This window comes from Mixophyes fleayi, chromosome 5, assembly GCF_038048845.1.
Source record: "Mixophyes fleayi isolate aMixFle1 chromosome 5, aMixFle1.hap1, whole genome shotgun sequence".
Classification (NCBI taxonomy): domain Eukaryota; kingdom Metazoa; phylum Chordata; class Amphibia; order Anura; family Limnodynastidae; genus Mixophyes; species Mixophyes fleayi.
The window spans coordinates 172,886,588-172,913,654 of record NC_134406.1 but is presented as its reverse complement, the minus strand read 5'-3'; the positions used below and the strand labels follow the sequence as shown (position 1 = coordinate 172,913,654).

At 39.3% G+C, this 27,067-nt stretch overlaps 1 protein-coding gene across 1 annotated transcript in view; it reads right to left on the bottom strand.

Annotated features, from left to right (window-relative positions):
* Positions 1-7,278: 7,278 nt before the first annotated feature.
* Positions 7,279-27,067, bottom strand: part of BMP6 (bone morphogenetic protein 6) — a 201,007-nt gene continuing 181,218 nt past the window's right edge. The window contains exons 5-7 of the mRNA XM_075213041.1: positions 10,726-10,802; positions 8,767-8,877; positions 7,279-7,696 (exon numbers count right to left, since the gene is read on the bottom strand). Coding sequence (XP_075069142.1) covers positions 7,547-7,696; positions 8,767-8,877; positions 10,726-10,802 — 338 coding nt within the window. The 3' untranslated portion in view covers positions 7,279-7,546. The remainder of the gene's footprint in view (positions 7,697-8,766; positions 8,878-10,725; positions 10,803-27,067) is intronic.

The following is a 27,067-nucleotide window of genomic DNA, read 5'->3' as shown; positions in this document are numbered from 1 at the left end:
AAAACAGTAAGGCATTAGAGGAAAATGTATTTTCAGATTCAGAAATGACACAAATCCCTGAGGAGAGTCCATCCACGAGTGCTATGTGTAATTGTGACAATTCTGATAGTGTACCCATAAAGAAGGCACCTTTCAGCAGTTCTGCTGATGTGTGCCTGAACAACCTGAGTGTAGCCGGTGATACACCAATTGAGGATGCCACTTTGGAATTGGAACAGGATGAGGGGGGTATTTGTGTATCCGATGAGGGCGTTAATGAGGATGTTGATGAGGATGAGGTTGTTTGTGTTAGTCCTGCACCAGTGGCAGCAGTTCTGGCACGCCACAAGAAGAAGCCCATTGTCATGCCTGGGCATAATACCAAAAAAGCCACTTCTTATGTGTGGAATTATTTCTACCCAAATCCTGACAACAGTTGTATAGCCATTTGTAGTGTATGTCAAGCCACAGTCAGTTGAGGGAGGGACCTTAACCATCTTGTAACCTCATCCATCTTACGCCTTTTGACGAGAGTTCATGGCAAGGTATTGGGAAAAGCTGAAAGTTATGGCAAAAAAATAACAAGCACTCCATCATCAACTAGGACCCTACTCTCACCTACATCCTGATGCCTGCAATCTACACCCACAACACCACCCTCCTCAATATCCTCAGTAGCGATCGGAGTTAGCCCTGCGTCCCACTTGGTAAGGCTCGATGACTCCTGCACTATAATTGATTCTTCTGAAGATATATACATGAGACGACAATCTTCCATGTGGGCAGACTTTCGACCATCGTGTCACTACACACACTGACTCGACTTTCGAACGAGCGGTCGTAGGTCGGCTGGTTGAGCTGATTATTGGATAAAAACCCTGTAGTGTGTACCCAGCTTTAGGGAAGAGAGAGGAAAGGAGTGAGTAGGTGTGGAGGATATGGATATAGTAGTTGAGATGGGGAGAAAAGTGGTAGGTAAGGTGGGGGCCCAAATGGAGGGATCAATAACAAAGATCTAGACAAAAGGTTAAGTGGGGGAGCGGAAGATTATGTATTATGGTTAAGAGGAGAGGCTCTTTAGATGAGAAATCACAGAGACAGACAAAAAAGAGATGAACTGGTCCCACTTCTATTACCCTAAATCAGTGCTCTGCAACCGGTGTGCCATGAGATGTTGCTAACTGTGCCACGGCACAATACCTCCAACAGGAGAAAAAGCTGTTGCTGCCATAGTTGCCAATTCGACTTATAACAAGTGGAATTGGGCTTATTTTTTTTTTAAGTTACATTTTTTTTTTTTGCAGATTGCTGATTGCGGGTTATTGGGCGGGTTACACATGTGTCAAGCTCAGGTCTCTCTCACCTTTGCTTTAGGTACTGCCTGACACACTCTTAAATTTCTGCCCATCCTCTCTCCCATGTATGTTCCTTTACTAACTTCCCCTCCCACTGTACCCAGAAGTCCTGCCCTCCTCGCTTTTTATCCTTTCCCTGTGTATGAATCTAGCGTTGCCCCTTTCCTGTTACTTGCTATGGTTATCCCATTTTGGTGAGTTAATGTTAATATAAGTTTCTTTCTTTTAACCACTCTGCTGTCTCTTCCCTCCAGCAGTCTCTTCCTTTTGCTCCCACATTAACTGTAAAACCACAATGTTGGCAAGCAGCGTCTCTGTCTGTCCTCAGGCTTAAAGTGTTAGCTCTTTGGAACAGGGATATCTGCATATACTTCCTATAGATCGTTTCATATTGTGCAATGATGTGCCATGGAATTCTGGGAGGGGCTTAGGTGTTTAGAGGGTGAGAAAAGGTTGTGGTGCACTGCCCTAAATGATGGATCCACAACCCATTAAATTCACCACCATTAATATGGCATCTGTTCTTTCTGAATGAGCTAGCTACATGGCCTTCGGGTTTTTTCAGCACGATTAAGACTTTTTTTTTATTTTTTGTAAGAGACTAGGGTAGGGCGCTTTGCTGACCAAAGCAAAATGGGAGTGGACAAGAGGTACCTTCTATTTGTCTCTTGCGGGCGAGTCATACGGGTAGTTGGCAGTGCGTTTTACTGGAATGGTTATTGTTCAACGGTTTATAGACTTGCAGGTGGGTAGATGTATGATTTTGGATGTCAAAAGGGGCAAGATCTAAGGCTTATTAATATTTATAAGCCACAATCAAAGAGAGATAGAAAATGTATTTTCAGTGAGATAAAGCCTTTCCTTTTTACGGCCTATCAGGTGGTCTTTCCAGATTATTTCAACACCATCACTAGACCCACTAGACAGGAGGCTCAAAGACTACATTGGGCTATGATTCCCTTTTTTTAAAATAGGATGATTAGAGATGCATGTCTGATAGATGTACATAATAAGCACTCTCCAGATCTCACAGGTTTCATTTATTATAGAGGCAGCTGTAGGTCTAGGATAGATAGGTTTACTGTTAAAGAGGACTTTGTGACCTGCAATCTCTAGGTTTTCAAGACATATATCCTATCCTGATTCTCATCCTACCTTTCTAATTGCCCTTTCAGTGTTCATTTCTCTGATCATCTCTGACTAGCTTCCTTTATCAGTTGGACCGCCACAAGGCTCCACACTAGGTCATCTGCTGTTCTCTATCTATGCCACTTCTCTTGGAAAACTAATAAGATCCTTTGGATTTGTGTCCTCTCTATGCGGATGACCCAAATTTATCTATCTGCTCCTTAACTCTCGCGATCTGTGTTCCCTCGTTACTAACTGTCTTTCTGCCATTTCATCTTGCACGTCTTCTCGCCAACTCAAACTCAATCTTTCAAAAACTGCATTATTAATATTTCCACCCACCAACAGAAGTTACCAACCTGACATTCCTATTTCTTTTGAAACAGGATCTTAAATCCAACCCCGCAACCTTGCTGCCTAGGTGTGATCCTTGACTCAGAACTATCCTTTGTTCCCCACATCCACTCTATACATCTAAAAAACATTTCCAGAATATGCACATCTTACACAAGACAGTGCAAAACCTGTAATTCATGCATCTCACATATTGACTATTTCAACTCCCTCTTTATTGGTCTTCCCCAAAACAGACTGTTTCCCCTACAATCTATTTTGCATGCAGTTGCTAGACTGATTTTCCTTGCAAATCGTTCTTCCCCTGCTAATCCACTCTGCCAGTCTCTACATTGGTTGCCTGTTTCTTACCGAATCCAATATAAAATACTTCTACTAACATATAAGACTATCAACAAAACTGCACCTACATACATCTCATTTGTCTCAAAATATCTCTCAACTCGACAACCCAGTCTGCACAAGATCTGCGTCTGTCATCCACTCTCATTACATCCTCCCATTCCCATTTACAGGACTTTTTTCGAGCTGCACCAAATCTATGGAATTCCCACCCTCGCACAAGAAGATTTTTCTCTGCTCTACAAACTTTCAAGCATTCTCTGAAAACCCACCTCTTCAGGCAAGCTTATAATATTCTTCAACCACGGTCCTAACCTCATTAGGGTACCCTATTACCATCCTTTACATAATTTACACAAAACAACAACCTTTTGACCCCCTGACCAACATTACTGCGTGACTGGATCATATAGCATACTAATTACTTTTTTACCTTTTAAGCTTTGCAATCTGGCTGGACCAAAATGCAATATGTAGACTTAACCTCATATATCCAACTCCCATTGCCCCATAGATTGTAAATTTGCGAGCAGGGCCTTTTCACCTCTTTGTATTACCCAATTTTGTTTATGACTGTGCTTGTCCACAATAGTAAAGCACTAGGGAATTTGCTAGTGCTATATAAATAAATGTTGATGACGATGACCTTGATTGCTTTGGATTCTCTTCAGGGAGGGAGGGGCCTGTAGCACCTGAGCTTTGAACTCCTAAAGGAGGATGAAGCTAGACTGTCCTTTGTTGACATCCTTCAAACACAGGAGACACTGTTGGATGCTGACTGAAGTAGGTCAGAGTGGTGGGAGATGCTGTAAAAGTGAGCTTGGAATTTTTTTCAGTCTTGTAGCTAAAAGGCAATTGTTAAAATCTCATGCCTACTCTGCACTCTGAGGGTAGAGACGATGGGGAAGGTTTGTAAGACAGGCAGGGCATCTTCCACAGCAAACAGGAGGGAATCTTAGGTGTTGTCAAGTCCTTATACTGTGATCTCATAGGCCAGAAGGCACTTAACAAAGAAAAGATGACCCCAGGCCTGAGAGACACTCATGCTGGCTTGGATGACCTGGAGGCAGATATAGCGGTAAACAAAGTTAAAGAGGCCATAGACAGCTTGTCTATGAAGAAATCCCCAAGCCCAGATGGTCCAACATCTGAGCTTTACAAGGCCTTTAGAGATATCTTGACCCCCTCACCTCATGGAGGTTTTAATAAGAGTCTGGGTGACAGATTACTCCCTCACATTCTGCCCTAATTATCCAAGGGACTGGACCCATGCTGAATTGAGAATCAGCACCCCATTGCTCTTCTCAATGGGGATTGTAAGATTTTGGCAAAAGTACTTTTCAACAGACAAATGAAATATTCTAGTCTACTACTTCCCCACACTGCACTATGTGGTCCTTGCCATCCGGGGGCACTGGTACGGTGTAGGGCTGAGAAATGTAGAAAGTACCTGTTAGGATTATAAGGCTTTTGATAAATATAAGGCTTTTGAATAAATCATGAGTACCTCTGGGCTCTGCTTGGGTGGTATGGTCTTCCAGCAAGGATGGTTAATTGGCTTTGGATTCTTTATAGTCTAGCTGCAAGCTTTCCTCTTGTTAACAGCTGGGAGAAGCTTCTGCCAAAGTGTAGTTTTGGAAGAGATGGAAAATTTCTCCTGAGAGAGAGAGTTGATCTGCTCAAAACTTACCTTATCCCTATCCTTTTGTATGTGTTACGAGCCGCGGCGGTGTTCACGGCCGCCGCCACTCGCCCTCTGTGCTCCTCAGCGTCCCGGCCGTCACCTTGACAACCGGGACGTCACTCCTGGGCATACCCCGACCGTTGCTAAGGCAACGATCGGACGCTAGTTCATTCAGCGCCGCGTCCCGGCAATGTAATGAAAGCATCCACACCAGTAAGTAATTTAATTAACAAGTTGTATTCAAGGACTGTGGATGCTTACAGAGCTAGGCTCTGATTGGCTGCAATCAGTATTTAAGGCAGGGAGGGCTGAGCACTCCAACTTTGATGAGCCGCTGTCATTAAGGGACTGCTCGGGCAGTGTCTGTAGGGCAGTTATAGGTCTGGTGAGCTCCTAGCAGATACCCCTGTGATACAGAGGCATTGCTGGCTCTCCTTTCATGGGAAGCTTTATGTAAAGTGAAATTTAAATTTAAAGCACAGAAGGGCTGAAGATCATGGCTGCCTATGGGAGGAGTATCTAGAGGAGGTAGAGAGAATGGATAATTGTTTGCTTAAATTTCCCTTCAACATAAGGGTTTATGAGAGAATTTCACATGCTCTGGGTTTCCTTTGCCTCTTGGGTCTCAGTTACCCTGAGTGGGTATATGGGGCATTCAAGAGGTATGGGAACTTTTGGAGGACCTTTTATTTAGTTAGTGTACTGGTTAGGTACTTCACATGGATGGCACAGTATCAGGTCTCAATTAGGCAGAAGAACCTCCCCTGTGAAGTGGTGGTGGGTTATATCTCGCATGTAGTGAAAAAAGTTCTGCGTTTAGAGAGGGCACGGATGGATGAATCAATTTGGCAGTGGTGGTGGAGAACCTTCAGAAACCCCCCTTCCTTGAGTTTGGGTATGTTAAAACCCAGACCTTCTTCTTCTATTGCTTTCTATCCTTTTCACTCCCCATAGATTTTCTTCAATGCTTTTCGTTTGTGAAAAAGGATTGCATACAGCTAAGTGTCGGTTCATCTGTTTTATGTCTATTATTGTATAAATAACAACATTGTCAAGTTGTATTTATGCTTTTAAATTGCTGAGTTGCATCCTATGTTATTTATATTGGTGAAATTTAACCATATTTTTAAGTTCATTTATATGGACATTAATGGATTTTTTAAAAAATAAATAAATAAAATTGTTGTTTTCTTTTAACGAGATATGGACTCCTTTTAAGACTCAAGTATTCAAAAATTGTCAAGTCATTGCATAAAGTGTATGTTGCAAGTTCCTTTATAACAATAAAAATCTCCAAAGCGCCTCTTCTCACTACATCATGTGCTATGTGACTGGTTGCCATGTTAGTCCAGAATCATAAATCATTAATAGCAGCCTGAAGAAAAAAACAAGAGAAAATGGTAAATACCAACATTATTCTTACAGCCTGACACCCTGATTTATGATTAAAAAAGAATGTATTTTTTCATGGGATTTCTGTTTTAATCCACATTATTAATGGCTAACTTGATAATTTATAATGCAGATTCTGTAACATTAATTTTGTGGACATTGCTCAGTTTGAACATTTTATTTTCAGTGTTAGTAACATGCTGAAATCCATTTTTCCCATGATGTAGGACAACAAAAACAACTTACACATAAAGTATAGAATTACTAAAGAATTTAATGACCATTGATGAACAGATCATAATTAAAATGAGTCTGTAGGCCACAGAACCACATTGCTGGCAGAACATGGTAGGACTTGTGGTTCCACAATAGTCTGCGGATCACTGGTTGGCTATCACTGGTTCAGTGTCTACAAAATCCTACATAACTACAATAGATTGAAGTTTTGAGTGCTGTTTAGGCAGTGCGCCAACTTAATCACTGACTTATGAGATGTTTAAGATTGATAAATACTGATAATGAAAATCCCTGGGAAGGATGTTTATATTTGAGTTAAGTACAAAATCCATGTGGAGATTTAACTCATCCAGTGCCAGGAAATGTTGACGCATACATTAAGTATGCGCTTCACAAAATCTATGGCAGTAAACAGAGTTAATACCAGGATAACATTGCACTGTGTTCAGTATTTTCCCACTGACTTGGTCTAAGCAGTAATATGAGCAGATGTTTGGAATACAGCTATTTACAGATGCATCAATGACAAGTACTGCTGGTGTTACGTTCTTTTGAAAATGACTCCAAGAATTCAACTACTTTAGTAATATTCTAAACCTTTCTGATGCTTAAGTCCAAGACCACCAGAGCAGCACATATGTTAACCCATATCATATATATATATATATATATATATATATATATATATATGCGCACATATACATATACATATACATATATATATATATATATATGCATATATACATATATACATATATATATATATATATATATATATATATATAAATATATTATTTTAATTGAAACACAGCTTGATCCAAGCTAACTATAATGAATTAGCAACATCTCATTTTGGAAGGTTCCATTTCATTCCTTCTTTTCATCTTGAAGTTAAATGACCATCCTGTGTGGACAGTGAGTACATGTAATACACATAGCTGCCCTCTTTATTAATAAGCACTGTCCATGCTCCTGCTGAATTTGTCAGTCATTGTTAGCAGTGTGCAATCAAGTCAGCATGCTTATGTTGGATGGTCTTCATTCATCTTTCTTCTGCACCATTGGGGATTGACACTCAATGACAGCCACATGCTCTCACTACCATGTTCCTATATTTCTTCAGTATCACATTGGAGTTATCATCAAAATAAAGCACTGAGATGGCGTTTAGCTTGGTTGGGGCACAGCATGGCTTTGGCACATATTCAGGATTCATAAGATGTACCTGTTCCATAGAAGAAAATAAAAACAATGCACAGCATTAGGAGCAAAAACAACATTTTTGAAATGACCTATCATTTAGCGATTTGTTTCTTTCACAGATAAGTCTTTCATTGATTCATTGAATTTAGTTTTTGGTGTAGTTTAAGTAGATAGTTCTTTAATTAGTTAGTTCTTGTAATTTAATTGCTCTCCAGTACATTACACGCTGAAAAATAATGTCTGAGGCAACTTGCATCTACTTCAATCGCCCCATAGACTTTTTGAAACAAGGTGAGAGGTGTGTGGTCTTTAAGCCATCTCTGGTCCAAAGAATAACACATATACAGCAAATACAGTTTCTGTGTTTTTTAATTTAAAATCACAGAGTTTTGAGTGTAGTTGTTTAAGGAGAAACTAAAACTATAAAATGACTTGTGGAGAAACTGTTTTGTTTTGGCTTTACTCAGTCATCAGATAGTCTGAGTAATTTGTAAATTAATAAAGGTTTTGTTACTATTGATCTTTCCTACATTCTAAATTATTAATTTATGAAAACTGGTGCACTGGAAACACGTTGTAGCAGTATTTAGAAAATGAAAGCAAGCATCCTACTGTTTGTTATACTTAATAGCACCCTTTTTACCTTTTGTATCATCTTTCATAAATATCCACAAATGTGTTATATAGCAAATCCACCCCACCCCACTACATGGCAGATCCCCATCAGTACATCAGGTCATTATAGGTTTCTTGTTATAAAGGTTGTTGTTGGTTCCATTTCTGGACTACTTCCATACCATGCTTACAAATTCATACCGTATTTATTACAGTATACAGTAACCGATGTCATATTTTTCTTTAAAAGTCTGTTTTGGTAAGATGTTACTTATAGAATTTGGAAATATATTCCTTTTATCTATATTCATGGAGGATGCCCGCAGACCATTATGTCCTAGCTAGAGCAAAGATAGGATTTTACTTAACTTGTCATTTACATAGCTACTTCCTTTCACATTTCCCGAGTTAAGTGCAAATACATTTGGTTTTAAAGATAAAAAAATGAAATATTTAAGAAACGTATTTGTTACTCACCAGAGTCTGCACAATAGCATGGTTTGTGGCATTCATGTGAGCATTGAGTGGGAATGAGCATTCTCCACCACAGTAATTTGCAGCATAGCCTTTTGGTGCTATGATCCAGTCCTTTAACACATAATCAGAGAGTCAGATGTTAGGCCATCAATGGCAGATATTGTTAAACAATAAATTCTGTGAGATACCATGCATTAAATAGAAACAATATAGTGGCATATCAAGTATAGTCATGTAGGGATGTAGAATCCATGTTTTAGGATTCAACCAAATATCTAATTCTTTTCCGAAATACTCTCCTAAAAAACGACCTGAATTTGTTCTCTAATTTGCATGTTGAAATGCTAAAATCTTACATATAAATTCTGGATTAGATAAACTCTGTGTCAAGTCCATATAGTTGAAGTCAACTGTTGCTAAAAGAGATTTGGGTATCTGCACAAAAAGCGCACTTGTTAGGGAGACCATCAATAACTATGGCAAATCTGTTTTATTCTTTCATGGCAGAGATGGGAGAAACTGTCCATGGGACAACAATGGCACTTGACAAGCTTGCACTTTGTGGGAGAACGACAAAAGAAAATACCACTGTAGAATCAAATTGACATTACGCTGCTTCATCCCAAGCACACTATCTCTACCATACTGTAGCATAATGCTAGGGGGATTTTTTTTGCATCAGGGACTTGAAAGTTATCAACATAGAGGGCAAAATACAGACAAAAAGACACTGCGGAAAACCTAAAGTTGGGGCCCTTTACAATGCTGTTCCCAATGCATACAGAAGAGTGCATCTGAAAAGTACAGCATCAGATGGAAGGAGGTAAGTGTGGGGAGAAGGGTGAATGTTTTGTGAGTGGAGTGTGGGCTATTCATTTAATGGTGAAGGAGTGAGGTAATTACATAAGTGTGCATGGGAGGCATTCATTTGTTTGTGGTGTCCATTTAATTTTATAGTGGGGTCGTGTTGTGCCTAAAAATTTAAGATGAGGTGATGGGAATATTTCATGCAGGGGTTGAGGCTATTAATTGAATAGGTGTATTTATTATGTGAATACTAGTAATTTAATGTCAGGGCATGTAAAGGGAAATAGGCCTATTTCTTAATTCTAAATGCTAGTAATTTAATATCTGGGCTGGGCGGAGGGCTATATGTCTATTTATAAAATGTGAATGCTAATAATTTAATGTCAATCTGCTTTTGGAGAGGGAGGCCTAGTGTTCACTCATTGCTAGGCTCTTCATATTTCATGTACCTATCATTTTTTTTCAAACAAGGCCCCAACATTCCAGAATCCAGACAAGCAGCAACAGAACTTAAACAGTTAGTGAAATCTGCAAGAACAGGTAGGAGAGAGCAGGACAGTTGGCCAACTGTCTTGATTCTGGTGGAACAGTACCAATTTTGGGTGACTTTGTATTACCTGCAGGGACAGTTGGGAGTTATGTCCAGCTTCACACTGCTTTGTTCTTAAAAGAGGGATAGTAGTGCCAATGTATTTGAAGGTGATGGAAGAGCTGGAGAGCAGTCACAAATGATATTCACACCCCTTGCATGCTGATCATGCCCATTCTGCAGCTTGGCACGGAAACCCCCCTTTAGAAATAGTGCGTTTGCCCCTTCCATGTAGGTGCTACAGGGCTAGCAACATGGATAAATTTAAAAGTAACTCAAATGTAGAGGAACGGTTTTACTGGAGCCAATCAGCTGCATTGTCTACCTGTCACTGCACACAGTTTTTACTGAAACTGGTCGTTAGCCTTGAAAAAGCATGGGTTACAGACACAGTCTGTAATATAAATCTCTGGAATTGGGTCTATTAGTTGAGGACAGGGAGTTCATTAAAAAAACATTAACATTTGACTAGGGTACTCCTTTAATTCCACAAGAAATATCACAATAAATATTGCAAACATATTTGCTACTAAAAGATAATGTAATACATAAAATGTCCTCACCTGCCATCCCAAGTCTTGAAAACTAACATACAGCTCATGTTTCCGACATGCTGTTTTAAGATCACTGCTGTTGTAATCTAAGAGGAAAAAATACCACAATTATTATTATGAAAATACAGAATGTGTATAATATTCTCTGCTTATAACATACTATATTTTAAACTATGCAGTTCCCACATATTTGTAAACTAACAGTGAATGAACTCCTGCGGGTTTGAAAAAGTGGAGATGTTGCCTATAGCAACCAATCAGATTCTAGCTGTCATTTTGTAGAATGTACTAAATAGATGATAACTAGAATCTGATTGGTTGCTATAGGCAACCTCTCCACTTTTTTTCAAACCGTCACTTAGTAAATATACCCCTGGACTCAATTTCCCTCTAGGCTATAGTGAGGTTTTTAAGCAATCAGTGGTTGTCTAATGATTTCAGTGGAAATTTACTCAGTTGCCATTTACTACATTTCCTGTGTTCTATGGGGTTTACATTGCAGAAATCAATGATATTTGTGATTTTAAGATGTCTGGATATTTTGTTTTTGGAGGTTTTAAAAAATAGTGATTTACATAGCGATTTGTCTTTACTAGCTTTGGTGATTACAAATCACAATGTAAATCACTAAACATAATGATTTAGATGGTGATTTCTGCGATTCGTCCTTTACTACTCCCCTCCACCTTAATTAACACTCATTTTTTTCCCTATCTGTAAACCTTCACTGTAATTCCCTCAATCTGTTGCCAGAAAACAGAAGCTCATACTTCTTACAATCAATTTTTTTTTTGTTTGTTTGTAATCTCTCACCCCTTTTGCTTAACTGGTGACTTACCACCAAACCCTGCCCTCCCCCATACATTTCATTCTGATTCTGGACACAATAAAAATCCACACATCTCAAACACATCACCTGTCTCCCATCACTTTCAAAATCCTTTAAATGTGCCCTATTAAAAGCATGCTCTGTTTGTAATACAATAACCTCCACCCATGACCTCTCCTGTAGCTCTTTCACACGGTGGTTTCCATTTTACATACACTGCCAGGCCTGGAAACGGACATGGAGGTGGCTTTGGACTATGCTTTTCCCCACTTGCACATGCACAATTCTACAAAATGTCCCTCCACTTACATTGCCAACTTTATAAGTACATGCTATGAGGATTTTCAACCCATTCTCTCCGCGTGTTGCTGTGATCTTTCGTTCCCCTGTACAACCCCATCAATGTCTTTTATATTTCTCTGACTGCCTCTCTTATTTCTTACTTTTTGAGATCCCCACCATAATCTTGGGTGATTTCAACACCCCCTTGATTAGCCTCATTCTCTTTATGCCTCCAAACTAACCTCTTGGCCTCTCCTAGTGAACTCTTCTACTCCTTCGGATGGCCATTGCCTCGATCTTGTTTCTCTAGACTATGTTCAGTTTCTGATTTCTTTAACATTAATTCCCTCCTATTAGATCATCACCTTATCATCTGCAAGCTACCCACCATTATCTTAACCTCTCAGTTGTCAAACTCTTCCAAGTCTCCACATACATGCAGAATTCTCAGTTCTATTAATTAACAAAAACACATCACCTCTCTGCAAAAACTGATCTCCTCGATTTCTACATTTCCCTCTCTTGATCAACATCTTAACCAAACCCTAGCAACAGTCCTTCATCAAGCAGCTCCGCACACTTGTTATACTCCATTTTGAACATAGTGTCAGTCGTAGCACATGAAAGTAACATAATGCCTTCAAAAAGTTTCCCACAAAGTAGAACAACATTGATGAAAGTCTCGCACCAAGGGCTTCCTCCAGGGGCTGGCTGGCAGACTTTAGCCCAGGAGGCAAGTACACAGCAGTGGCCCATAAGTAGTGATCCTTAAAGGGTGGTTTTCGGTACAATATATATATATATATATATATATATATATATATATATATATATCAATATAAAAATAAGCTATGTTGGTGTTGCTTAATTCACAGATACTTTATTTTTATAAACGATAAATCTTAAGTAATAAAAATAATGCGACAAATAAGCAAACCTCACTTTATATTGCATTTTATTTTATATGAACTTTCTCCCTACAGCTCTTCTTTTTTATTTTTTAACATACCTGGCTAATTATAATGCAAAAAACCCATTTGCTTTAAAAAAAACTGATATTTTTGCTAGCAAAAGGACTTGTTTTTGCATTGCCTAATATACTAACAGGGTTATTAATTGTTTTAGGGTTAACCTAAACCAAATAATATTAGGGATGGTACTGGAAGGACTAGATCACTAGGTGTCAATCTGACACCCTGGCCCAGAGCTGGGATAAGACTCTGGGGGGCCTGGGCACTTTAGACAGGGTAACCCCTATGATGTAATATGGTTATCATTTTAGATATATACATTGGCAATACTGTGTGCACTACTGTTAGGTGCACCACAATTCTACCTTCACAAGCAGTACACTGTGAAGCAGGACATACCTCCCAAATGTCCTAAGCAAAACAACCACCCAAATTTGGGACTGTCACACCAGATTCAGGACAGTTGAAAGATTGTCCTGCTCTCTTCTACCTGTTCTTGTCACCACGTGTGGCTGCTGGTTTCTTTAGCTCATTTGCTGGTTGTCTAGATCCTGGAATATTGGATGCCCTTTTTGGAAAAGTAAATGGGTGCAAAAAATTTAGAAAACTCCAATCAGCCCCGGTGTTAAAAGCACCCACGTTTTATAATTAGGCCTCCCTCCAGCCCCAACATTAAAATAATAATATTCTCATTTGCTAAATAGACCTATTTCCCTTCAACCAACCCCAAAATTAAAAAGCAAACAAATTTAATAAATAGACCTAATTCCCTCCAACCAGCCCCAACATTAAATTAATAGTATTCCAATTTAATATATAAACCTATTTCCACCCCTCCAAACAGCCCTAGCAATAAATTAAATTGCATTTACGTTTAACAAACATAACCATTTCCCACAACCATGCACGACATTAAATAATTAATATTCACATTTACTAAATAGTCCTCCTCCCTAAAATCAGCCCCATATTAAATTAATATCACCAAATCACCCTAGCATTAAATTAAAGGTCCGGTCACCTAGCCTTAAATTAATAGGCCCCACTATTAAATTAAATAGCCCCACCATCACCCCACAAATAATTAGCAACCCACCTGCACATAAATAGCCTACCTCCCACACTATATTAAGACCCTCATTCCCTCACATATTATATTAACACACTGGCACCCACTTGCACACACTATATTAACAAACTGCTCCCCCCGACACACACACAATATATTAACACACTAGCCACAACTCACACTATATTAACACACTGGCCCCCACTCACACTATATTAACACACTGCCCCCCCCCCCACACACACACACTATATTAACACACTGGTCCCCAGGGCCCGATTAAGGGTTGCCCTAGGCTATTTCAGCCATTGCGCCCCCCCCCCCTCATCCTTCCCCCAACATAGGCGTGTAGGACTACTCTTGAATATGAATATTCAGGAGTATTCTCCAGCATTCACATTTAGACAGATTGTGCAATCTCTCTTACTAGTTTTTGTCCTTCTCTCTTGCTTGTTCTTGCAACTTTGTTGTCTTCTAGCTGGATTCTGGAAATTTGAGGTCCTGTTTTGAAAACATGCAGCAATAGTATTATAATGCAAAATGTTAAACCCTGAATGATTAGGCCCTTTAAACCAAACACAACAGTCCATTATGGCCAGATAAAAGTAACCCATAGCACAGGCATATGCAGGCAATAAAATATATGAAAATTGTTTATCCGTTTTACCCAGTTTGTTTATTAGTTTACTATGTTTGTCCCCAATTGTAAAGTGCCACGGAATATGTTGGCGCTATATAAATAAATGATGATGATGATGATGATGTCAAAGAGCTATAAAAAATATAAACCTTTACCAGCCCCACTTGACTATTATTCAGTATTCTAGTGACCCTAGTGACCACAGAGATCATCAAAGCTACTCTATTTTTTTAATGCCCCACTTAGCAATTTCTTCACCTCCTTTATCTGCCCCCTTTAGCCAGCACACCTGCCCAATTCAGACTCCTCACTTGCCCCCTTCAGCCACCTTACCTGCCCCCTTCAGCCTCCTCACCTGCCCCCTTCAGCCTCCTCACCTGCCCCCTTCAGTCTCCTCACTTGCCCCCCGAGACATTAGAACGGACTTACCTGCTGTGGAGTCCTCTCTTCAGCGCTGTGTATTACAGGCAGTCTGGCAGCGATCGCTGCTAGCTGCCTGTCAGTGTGGCCCAGGCTCTTCTTACTCTGGTCACGTGAGATGTGGAAGTCCTGATCTCACATGACCAGAGTAAGAAGCGCCAGCAGCTACACTGACAGGCAGTGACAGTCAGGACCGCTCCTTTAGACCAGGTGCGATCCCGATGATTCCGGCCCCAGGTACATTTAAAAAAAATAAAAAATACATATCGGCGATGCTGTTCCCCCGCAGGCTCCAGCGCCCCAGGCTGCAGCCTGCTCAGCCTATTGGCTGATCAGGCCTGCTGGTCCCCACTCACACTATATTAGTACACTGACCTCCACTCACACACACACTATATTAGCACACTGGCCCCCACACACATTATATTAACACACTGGCCCCCACTCACATTATATTAACATACCGTACACACAATATTAACATACTACACACACACACTGTATATTAACATATGTACCACTCCTATAGTAGAGTAGAAAAATGGAGGATACTGGACACTGCCTAACAAACATACTTCCAACCTTTCATATCCACTCTTATTTCTAACCTCAAATGCCTTTTTAATGCATTCAGATCTCTTCTCAACCCTCCCAAACTAACCCTTGTAACTACCATAAATGCACAAGATATTGGTTCCTGCTTCGAAGACAAGATTGATAAGTTTAGTCATGAAATGGCATCCTCTTCCTCACCCAACAACCTGCTCAATTACTTCCCTGCATCATCTGACACCTTATTTTCATTTGATCCCACATATGTAGATGAAGTATCTTCTCTCTTCTTATCATACTACACTACTACCTGGTAACTTCACAATATACCCTCAGAATCAGTCAATCCTTATCTCCTGTGCCCATCCTAGACTTTACTGAAATCTGTAATCTCTCTCTCTCTCTCTCTCTCTCTCTACTACTATCTTTCCATAAATAGATAGATAGATAGATAGATAGATAGATAGATAGATAGATAGATAAATTGATAGGAAGCACAGTGGCTTAGTGGGTAGCAATTCTGCCTCACAGCACTGGAGTCATGAGTTCGATTTCCAGCCATGGCCTTATCTGTGTGGAGTTCGTATGTTCTCCCCGTGTTTGCGTGGGTTTTCTCCGCTTGCTCCGGTTTTCTCCCACACTCCAAAAACATACTACTAGGTTAATTGGCTGCTATTAAAATTGACCTTAGTCTCGGTGTGTGTATGTTAGGGAATTTAGACTGTAAGCTCCAATAGGGCAGGGACTGATGTGAGTGAGTTCTCTGTACAGCACTATTTACAGCTAATTAGTGGCACTATATAAATAGCTGATGATAATGATATATGTGAGAGGTGCCTGACAGAACTGTTTGTGATCTGTCCGCAGTATCAAGGAAACTATATCTAGAACACTAGACGTTGCATGAGTAGACACAATACAGCTGTATAAAAATATCAATATTGTCTAGAGAATTATCAGAAAAGCAGAAATGCACAGTAACTGATAATGTACACAACTGTATTTATAAAACAATTGGACTGACTTCAAATTAAAATACATGTTATTATATTAGTCAATTGTTATGAACTTCACATTATAATTCATGTTATTATATTAGTCAATCGGTATGAACAGTAAAATTAAACATTCCTAAACAACTTTAAATATATTAACCTGTCTGCCCTCAGTTCATAGATACAATATAAGTACCAATTCAATCAACTCCAACATAACCCTATCATTAATAGTTATGCTAGGACAAGATCTAACAATTTGAAATATAATCAAATTATTGAACATACTTTTTGTGAAATAACATTGAGGACCTACTATTAAGGATAATTCTTCTTTTTTCCCCTTTTTTATATCTTTATTCACACACACACACATACATATATATATATATATATATATATATATATATATATAATTTTTATTTCTATGTCGCTAGAAGAATAAACCATTGATATATTGCTATAATTTATCTTAATCAATATATCAATAAAAATTGATTTTATAAATCTATTACATTCATTTTGGCTCATAGTTTAAATAGAAGTCTTTTACCCGTGTAGATAATAGTTGTGCCTCCAATATTTTTTCTTCCCTTTTTTACATGGATATTTTATACTGTTCTGGGAGTGCACCCTCATAATATAATATAATTAACATAATATAGATTGAGGTACATATACCAGTATCTGTGAGATAATGACAAGAAGACATAACTGGTACTATCTTTATTATTAGACTAACCCTAATGTGCAAGAATCTTTCTTTACCTCCCCAACTGCACACCAGGCATTTAGCAGCAAGGCTATCACAACCAGACAGTCTTGTCATTCTTTGTTAATGTTAGTAGAATGGACCGGACATTAAAATGTGAGATTGCTGTGACAGGGAGGGGTGGGCAGTGATGTAGTACTTCTAATCGGTTTATGGACTCTCTGGGTCACAGAAACACTTACTGATCAGAGCTCAAAGACTACATCTGGCTCTTGCCCCCCAGAAGCGCAGTCATCCCAATCTCACATTTTTTTCTTTCAAGGGATTGGTGGGGAAGGTTTTGAAGATATGGCATGTAATCATGGGCCTACCTTGCCTACAGGGGATGACTGGGCTGAGGGGCAGGGGGGGGGGATCTGCCTCCCGGGCCAGTCCCATAGTATGCAACTTTGGGCTGGCTCACTGCGTTAGCTACATTTTTTCCTTTAATATGTTTCTAATATGCTGCTGGACCAAGTTTTGCCCCCCAGGCTAAAATTTGTCTGCCAGCTTCTGCCTGCCTATTGAAAATCTGGCCCTACCATTAGTCACTGTACAACTTCATGTCTGAAGCTTCATTTATATTTTATTTCTCTAGAGGGGGCGATCACTCCCTCTGGATCCACCACTGGTCCCTAGAACCCTGCAGATAGCAATGACTGGGACATGTTTACTTGGTCAGTCCTTCCTATGTCCTTACAGATTCTTGTGATAGGGACACATTAATTAATCAGTCCTTTGTAGGGCCTCACAGACATGAACATGTGTACATTCTCCTAGGACCCTACACATACACATGACAGAAACATATTAATGGGTAAATCTTGTGTTTATTACCAGCTGTAACAGTCTGGAGTTCTCCCCTTGCAATAATATTGTCCATTTAGGGCTTCTTGGGCCTGATTCATTAAGGATCTTAACTTAAGAAACTTCTTATTTCAGTCTCATGGACAAAACCATGTTACAATGCAAGGGGTGCAAATTAGTTTTCTGTTTTGCACATAAGTTAAATACTGACTGTTTTTTCATGTAGCACACAAATATCAACTTTAAATTTCAGTGTACAAATAAGCTATCAAGTATTTGTGTGCTACATGAAAAAGCATTCAATATTTAACTTATCTGCAAAACAGAATACTAATTTGCACCCCTTGCATTGTAACATGACTGTTGGACATGACATCATCATCACGTCCTTATGCTGTCATTGAGGACTTACGCTGAGAGGAGCAGCAGACAGAAAAGAAGCAGTTAGAAGAAAAGAAGACCATAGAAAGGTAAGCAAAAAGTGGAATGATGAAGGAAGGCAGTGTGATTAGAGGGCACAGTGCGATAAGAGGGCACAGTGTGATAAAAAGGGTCCAGTGTGATGAAAGGTGCAGTGTGATGAAAGGTGCAGTATGAAAAGGTGCACAGTGTGAAAAGGTGCACAGTGTGAAAAGTGATACAGTGTCATGAAAAGGGAAAAGTGTGTTGACGGGGGGCAGAGTGTGATGAAAGGGGCGCAGTGTGATCAAAGGGAACAGAGTGATGAGGAGAGCAGCAGTGTATTGAAAGAGGAGCAGTGTGATGAAATGAGCATACTCTGATGAAGATGGCGCAGTGTGATGAAGGGGAAGCAATATAGTGAAGGGGGCAGCAGTGTAATGATGGGGTAGATATAACTGTCATTTGTTGCTGTGATTTTATAGCTATATAGCGTTTTATTTAAAATAAAGCAAAGAACATACCTGATCGACTTGTATCCTAAAATACATTAATTTGTGAGACACATAGTAGTAGGAAACAGGGTCTACAGGAGTCTGGATTGGAGAGGGGAGGAGCTGTGACTGGAGAGGGGATGAGCCATGACTGGAGAGGGGGAGCGGCCAGGATTAATCTATAACCCCCCCCAATGAAAAGTCTAGATCCGTATTATTGTACATTTTCATTTTTTCTGTCATGGACCGCCAATGTACACTGCTGCGTAATATGTCAGTGCTTTATAAAAATAAAAGTTACTAAAAGTAATAATCCAAATAAACAACACAACTGAAAGGAAATCACAATTTGTAACAGGCCATAAATAGTGCCCTGTGTCAGCACCACCTCCTGCCCTTTGCAACTGTGGACAACTGTGTTGCCCACACTGTGTTAGTGGGGACAAGCTGTAACCTTGCACTAAGAAACCCAGATCTAACGCTACATCAAGATTCTATAATACCTCCATGCATTGTGCATTCCCACAGGACAGAATGGGTTTCTGCCACTTTGAGTAAACAATAAAACTATACATATCATTGCAGGGCAATGGGAGTGGGGGTTAGGGAACACACAGAGCAGTATAGTAGCTGGCAAGAAAGGCTGTATACAGCTGGAAAATGTTTTGGCACATTACAAGCAACCTAGGTAAATTAAATAAATATTACTTCTACAGGGGATATTCACCTTTATGACAGAAAACTGCATGGTGGTAAATAGTATTGTGTAGGTCACATTTAGATGGTGTGGTCCATTTAGGTGCTACTGTTCCACTGACAGTCCTGTCCGCTTTTAAGATTCGCCAATTTTCCAAGTAATTATAATTATAAACTCCAATGTATACAAAGACTAATGCGTTTTTGGAGAATGTTCTACTTGGCAGCCATATTTGACTTGCCCTGTGATTTATGACAGCAGAATAATTAAGTGTATTACATTTCATTACGCTCCTTCTGGCTTCTGTATCTCTTAATGAAAAACAAACAGAGTTATGGTAGTTTTTCATCTACCCTCCTTTATTTCATTACAGCATTGCTTTTAGTGTTATGCTGTTCAGTTTGGCCTTTGATCCAAACACTTCAGTGTATATAAGGATCATTACAAACTTTTTTTTTCTATTTATGCCACAAAACATGAGACAGAAAGCAAATCTGTGGGGATCTGTGAAATTTTATTCCTATAGTTTAAAGATTCTTATCAACATACCAAATATTGTGGGTCCACATGATTCTGTTTTTCTAAACTATTGTTTACTACCAATATTATTTAGCAAAATGAATTAAATAAAAAGTTTTATTAAGCTGTGAGCTTAATAAAACAGTAATATAAACTGTGAGCAACAGTAATATAATTAACAGTAAATAGATACATAATAATCAGCTAAACTTAATTGGGGCCCTGGACTGAAAAAAGTTTAGAACTTTGGCTTTAGATCTTCTACTGTAAGGGAGTAACAAGTGTCTGTTATACCATTTCTAGTCAGCAGATGGAAATGGATGATGGCTTTTTCCACTAGCTGTTCCCTGGACAACTGTAGTTTGTAGACTGTGTAAGGAAGTTCTGCATGAGAAGTTTGTATCTTTTGCTCAGTTACAGAAAGATAAAACATTACTCCTGGTTTCTGCTGGTTATCAACAAGTGTCATCAGTAAAGGTTTGGACTGGAAGCGCAGGTAGTGTTAACATCCTGTTACAGAATTTAGCCCATGAAGCATGTTGATGTAACAGAGAAAGGATCACTGGTTATGTCTTTTCTCAAAGTCAGATAAAAGGTTTTGAAGTGAGTGTTGGTGATATGGAAGCGACCACCCCCTCAGACCCAAACCAGGTTTGCCCTGTGATGGAGTTTGGTGAGGGCATGGTCAACAGTCTTTACTGCTACTGTGTATGCATAGACAATCCAAGGGGAGGGACTTTCACCTTACAGGTACCAAAGGCTCATTGACATATGCAAGGTAGATGTTCCAAGTCTCAATACTCTCGCAATGAATGGATATTCAGCCTTCAGAAAACACAGTTCATCTCTACAATGTACTGCAACACACATTTATGTTGCCAAAAAAAACAAATCTACCAGATACAAACAAATGGCGCCTCCTCAGGACTGTACAGAAGACAAGACAGAAATCTCTACACCAAAGTCACATCTAAGTGTAAAAACATCTGCTTTAATGTAAGACCGGCTGCTTAGATTAGGTTTCGGAGTTTTGGCTGCATAATAATAACTAAAAGACACGGTCTTCTCATCATGAGTGTAATTTTAAAACAGAAGCTCTGCTTTTTAGCTTAAGACATGTACCAGAGGGATATCTTATATTTCCTGGAGACAAGTTCAGAAATCAGGATGCTCTGTTAAATTTCTCATTTTTCCAGTTAAAAGATAGCGCTATATGTTTATAATGAATCATTTAGCAATGTTTTCTTGCCGTGCGATGGAAAGACAGCTTGTACTGCACAGGTAATTGCACCTGCAGCCATTATTTAAGCAAGTCCCTAAATACTTGTCCTTTCTGCTTCTGTGCAGCACTCTAGAAAACAAGCTGTGCTTGCATGAGTCCATGCTTTTTTCTTGAAACATGCTTGGCATTGTGTATGATCAGTGTTGTAACTAAGTCTTATGGGCTCTCCCTCTTATCTTGTATGATTGTAAAGAGCTGTACATGGCACAGGGTAGGAGCAACACATCTTTTAATATGACTAAAATGACAGGTGGGCCAAGAACAATGAAAGAGACTACTGTGTGAGCAACAATCAGCATCTTATTGTTTTATCTACATGCTTGAGGCTCCATCAATAAGTTGTCTGTTCATGTAGACAGGAGTTAGCATCTTGTAATGCTCAATCCTATGTACATGACGCAAGGAACTGAATGGCGGCATTTCAGGTGATGTTAAGGGGGGAATAGGAGCAGCATGGTACAATGCAGAATAATAAACCCTATAATCTAATTCACTCAATATGCCATATGACACAATGCAGATCAATATGCTGCATAGTATAATGGAGATGAATACGCAGAGTACAAATCAGATCAATACATCATATGGTAAAATGCAGCATAGAACAACAAGGGGTACAAGGCAAATCAATATATCCTATACACGAATACAGCTCAATACTCTCTTTGGTAAAATGCAGCTCAATGTGCCGTATAGTAAAACGCAACTCAATAAGCCCTTATGCAGTTCAATTGCAGGTACAACTTAGATAACAAATTTAGTATTAAAAATATAAAGCTAATGAAATCATTTGCCTGACAAGTATGGTAAGTGTGAATAATCAAAGCTAGTTTTTATTTTTGTAAAATCAAAGGAAATGTAAACAGTCACAGAGCAAATGCTGATTCCTCTTCTTTTGTGATGTCATGCACCTAATTTTATGTATGGGATAATATAAATAGCTACATATGTTCTATCCCTGTCAGTGAAAAACAAGAAGGTGCAATTGCATTGGGCTAAGGTATGCAAATACTGGACACTGGAGGATTGGAATAACAGTGACTAATGGTTCCTACTGTTTCATGCTGATAGAAGGGCCAGGACCAGTCAAATACTGCATGAGATTGTGGATTTATCTTGTTTCAACAAAACAGGCTGGTACTATAGGTGGAGGCAGTGTAATGGTGTGGGTGCCTATTCCTGACATATACTTAGAGACGCTTGGGGGCTGGCCTGGCTTGGGGGGGCATTGTAATGAGGGCGGATAGGGAAAATGCACAGCACCATCAGGCCCATGAATCTGACCCCATCTATGACCCCATCTGAGCAATATTTTAGGCAGGATGGAAAACTGAGGCAGGTGACTGAACTTACCCCTGTCCTCAGGCTTGCAAGCACCTAACTTACTTTAGACAAGGTTGGGCCCAAGTTTAGCCCTACACACTTTGGGTCCCTTGATATGAAGAGAGAAACATTTGATTGTTACAAAGTATTTAAACATCATTGTTGATAAGGTCTATCTCTTCATGGCACTAGTGTGTCCATGTGCAAAGGGCTATGAATGTCCTAGGGGTAAATGTATCAATCTGCGCATTATGCAAGTCGCTGATATTCGACGACTTTACAGGACAGATTTAAAACAGCAATGTAGAGAGAATGCCATTTTAAATCTGCCGCTTAAGGTCGAAGAAAATCGTCGACTTGCAAAATGTGCAGATTTGTACATTTACCAACATAGAATTGTTCCCGGAAAATGAGTCATTCCCTATTTACCAGATCTGAATCCAACTGAGTATATGTGAGTTAGACAGAACACGCTATTCAGAGTAGATATCCAACAACAGGTAATTTACAATGACTATGACTATGAACACATTGGAGTTGACCTGTTCTAGTATCCTGGTGCCATACAGATTTCTGTATTTTATGCCTAAGGAGTTGGCAACTCAAAAAGTATCCATGTTCTAAGTTATGTCATACCATTGACTCAGCATCTCCAGTAAAGTCATTTTTTTCATTTGAACTCCAAATATATTTTAGTGCTTTTACAAAGACTATTGCAAAAGCACCAAAATAAGTGGCATCTGGGCCGGATTTGTTAAAGCAACATAAACCTGGCCTAGGGAGCCATAAATTCAGAGGCGGCAGACTGACCTTTGTTTTCTTATCACTTTTTTCATGAAATATTTTTTCCAGCATAAAAAAAGACATCAATATAATTTACATAATTACTGTTAGAATGCATGTATCTGTTTATTTTCACATGGTCTATGGATGCTTTGGAATTGAGCATTGGAATGAGGTGGAAAAACAAATATTGCCTTTTGGTATAAAATATGTAAATTTGTCCTATTGGTGCGTAATTATTTAACATCTCGCTATTTCAATGGGTCGTCCCCATTTTGAAAGGACTTGTGAGATTTCCCCAGAGAAGGTGTCTGTCACAGTAACCCTTACCACAATATACAGCTGGAAAACTAGACTTCATAATTCCTTTCCACAGGAATAAACTGAGAATTATATTTAAAAGACATTCATTTATGTTCTAGCTGACTTTTGAGGTCCCAGATTCTAACATGAATAAAAGTAAAAGTAAATCAAGCTTATTTAATATTAAATTACTCTATTTACCTACCTGCCTAGCTTTTGATCCATGACAATCTTTCTCATGATATCGCTTATAGGTGACTGAATGAATGTAAGCTCCATTTTGCTCTGAAACATGGGAAATTTTAGAGCACAACTAGAAGACAAGATCGCTCTAAGTCTAAAGGGAGAATTCAATTGGCTGTGTTACTGTAAAAAATAATGTGACCTGAGCACTATTACCATTATTACGGTAATAGTGCGCTTAAATACCGTTGTTACGGTAGATTCAGCGTCGGCTTTTTGCTTGCAACTCCCTGAGCTGCGAGCAGAAAGCCGGGTTAAATTTACCGTAATAACGGTAATATGTTTAACGCTATGCTACATTGGGAGGAATTGAATTGCCCCCTAAATCTCTGCTAACTAGAAATTTGGAAAAACATAGCTTGAATATTTCTTAAGAATTCAGCTGCAAAAGAGAGAAAATAGGATATAATAATGTATTATTATATAACACAGATATCCACAGATGATTTTTCTGGGGATTTTAATCAGTTGAAATGATCTCCTTAGTAAGTGGAAACTAGCGTTCTTTAAGTTTAATGTATTTGCTGAACCAATATGCTTTTATTTTTTGTAGCTTAAAGCAAAAGGGACAACTCTATGATCTCTAATTCCAAGATTGTCCTTAAATTAAACATTTGTCATTAGCTCTGTTGCTTACTAGATCAAACAAAGTATATATTTCTGGCTGGGGCTTCTACTAACTCACTAATGCATTTGCGCTGATTGAAATCCAGCATCCTTTTTTTTCCGCTAGCTATTCTATCTATGCTATGCGATCCACTTTATAGGATATTACAATCCACTGCAATGACATCCCCAATATCAACCTTTTTTGGCTTTTATAGTGAAGCAGATCAAATCAGGACTAATCTTCTGACCCTTTTTCCTTTTGTCTCATTTTGTGACTGTGACTGAGCTAGCATCTACTACATTTCTACCCTTATCTATACCAAAGCAGAGCTTGTTTATGAGCTCTCTCATTTTGTTGGTGGACCTCAGTGATGCTAGTCTAGTTTTTGATCCAGAAAAAGCGTGTGAAGAGCAAATTTGCAAGCTCTGACAAGATGAGATGAGGTTACAAAGAAAATACATGTGGACAATAGTATTTGGCCACACTTGTTAATTATTGAAATAAGGTGTTTCAATCAGACCCATTGCCAGAGGTGTATAAAATCAAGCACCTAGCTACGCAGTCTCCATTTGCAAACTGTGGAAAAAAATGGGTCGTTCTGAAGAGATCAGTGACTTCAAGCGTGGTACTGTGATAAGATGCCACTTTTGCAATAAGACAGTTTGACCATGGAATATCCAGCACTGATGAAATTTCACAACTGTAAGTAATATTATTAGAAAGTAGAGCATTTAGTAACAACAGCAACTCAGCCAAGAAGCGGAAGACCACGTAAAATCACAGAGCGGGGTCGATGACTGCTAAGGCGCATAGTGCGTAAAAGTCGCCAACGCTCTGCTGGTTCCATAGCTGAAGAGTTCTGAATGTCCACTGACATAAATGTAAGCACAAAAATTGTGCGGCGGGAGCATAATGGAATGGGTTTCCATGGCCGAGCAGCTGCATGCTGCTCAGATGGAGTGGTATAAAGCACCACGGATGGAGTGGTGTAAAGCACACCGACATTGGACTGTGGAGCAGTGGAAACATGTTCTGTGGAGTGACGAATCACACTTCTCTGTTTGGCAGTCAGATGGGCAAGTCTGGGTTTGGCGGATGCTGGGAGAACGTTACCTGTCTAACTGCATTATGCCAACCCAAGGGTTTGGGCTAGGCCCTTAATCTCCAATGATGGGCAATCTTAATGCTTCAGCATACCAAGTCGTTTTGGACAATGCTATGCTTCCAACATTGTGGCAACAGTTTGGGGAAGGCCCTGTTGTATTCTAACATGACTGTGCCCCAGTGCACAAAGCAAGGACTGCAAAGACATGGTTTGATGAGTTCGGTGTGGAAGAACTTGACTGGCTTGCACAGAGCCCTGACCTCAACCCCATCGAACGCCTTTGGGATGCACTGGAACGGAGATTGCGAGCCAGTCCTTCTCGTACAACATCAGTGCCTGACCTCATAAATGCTCTACAGAATGAATGGGCACAAATTCCAACATAAAACACTCCCAACATCTTGTGGAAAGCCTTCCAAGAAGAGTGGAAGCTGTTATCACTGCAAAAGGGGGACCAACTCCATATTAAAGTATATGCATTTGAATACAATGTCATTACAGTCCTTGTTGATCAAGTGTCCAAATACTTTTGTCCGTATAGCGTATAGTAATAATGTTCAAAAGGTGATGGAAAGGCAGTGTAAGCAGTGGCAGATGCCTCTAAAATTGCGGAAGATGATGGGTGAGTTGTAACATCATGCTGACTGGCAAATAGGAGCAAAATTGTTGAAGTGATTCCTTGAAAGTGCATGTACAGAGGCAGTGAATTGTATACACATCATATGCTTCTTCACATGCCCCAGTTTGTGCAGAATATCCAACCTTGATGACTGTCAACGACACTCATTAAAAAAAAATATAAAATGCTGTTCTTATTCACATCTTGTCCTACTTAACATAGTTCTTTCTGTGGCTAAAACAAGCTCCTGATGTTTTGGAAGTGGTTCAATGTGAAGGATTGAATTAGAAACCATCTTGGTGACAGGGAGCAGCTGTTTCTTTTGCTATTGACACTGGCTTTATACTTTAAAGAAAACAAATTTTAGCCAGGCAATTCCCCCCCCGCCCTTCCCCGCTTATACATCTGAAGCAATTTAAGATTTCCTAAGTTAAACGCTGGCAATGAAGAGATAAATATTTACCACTGGTAATATTCATAGAAATGTATAAATTTACCCACTCACTTCTGTTTTCACTAGAGAATTAAATTAACCATTGAAGTGCAATTGCTATCCACCATCAATGGTATACCACTAATAATCATAATGTATGTATACTTCTAGCCCTTCATGATTTGGATTGGTAATGATAGTATGTTTCCCAGCACAATTGACATT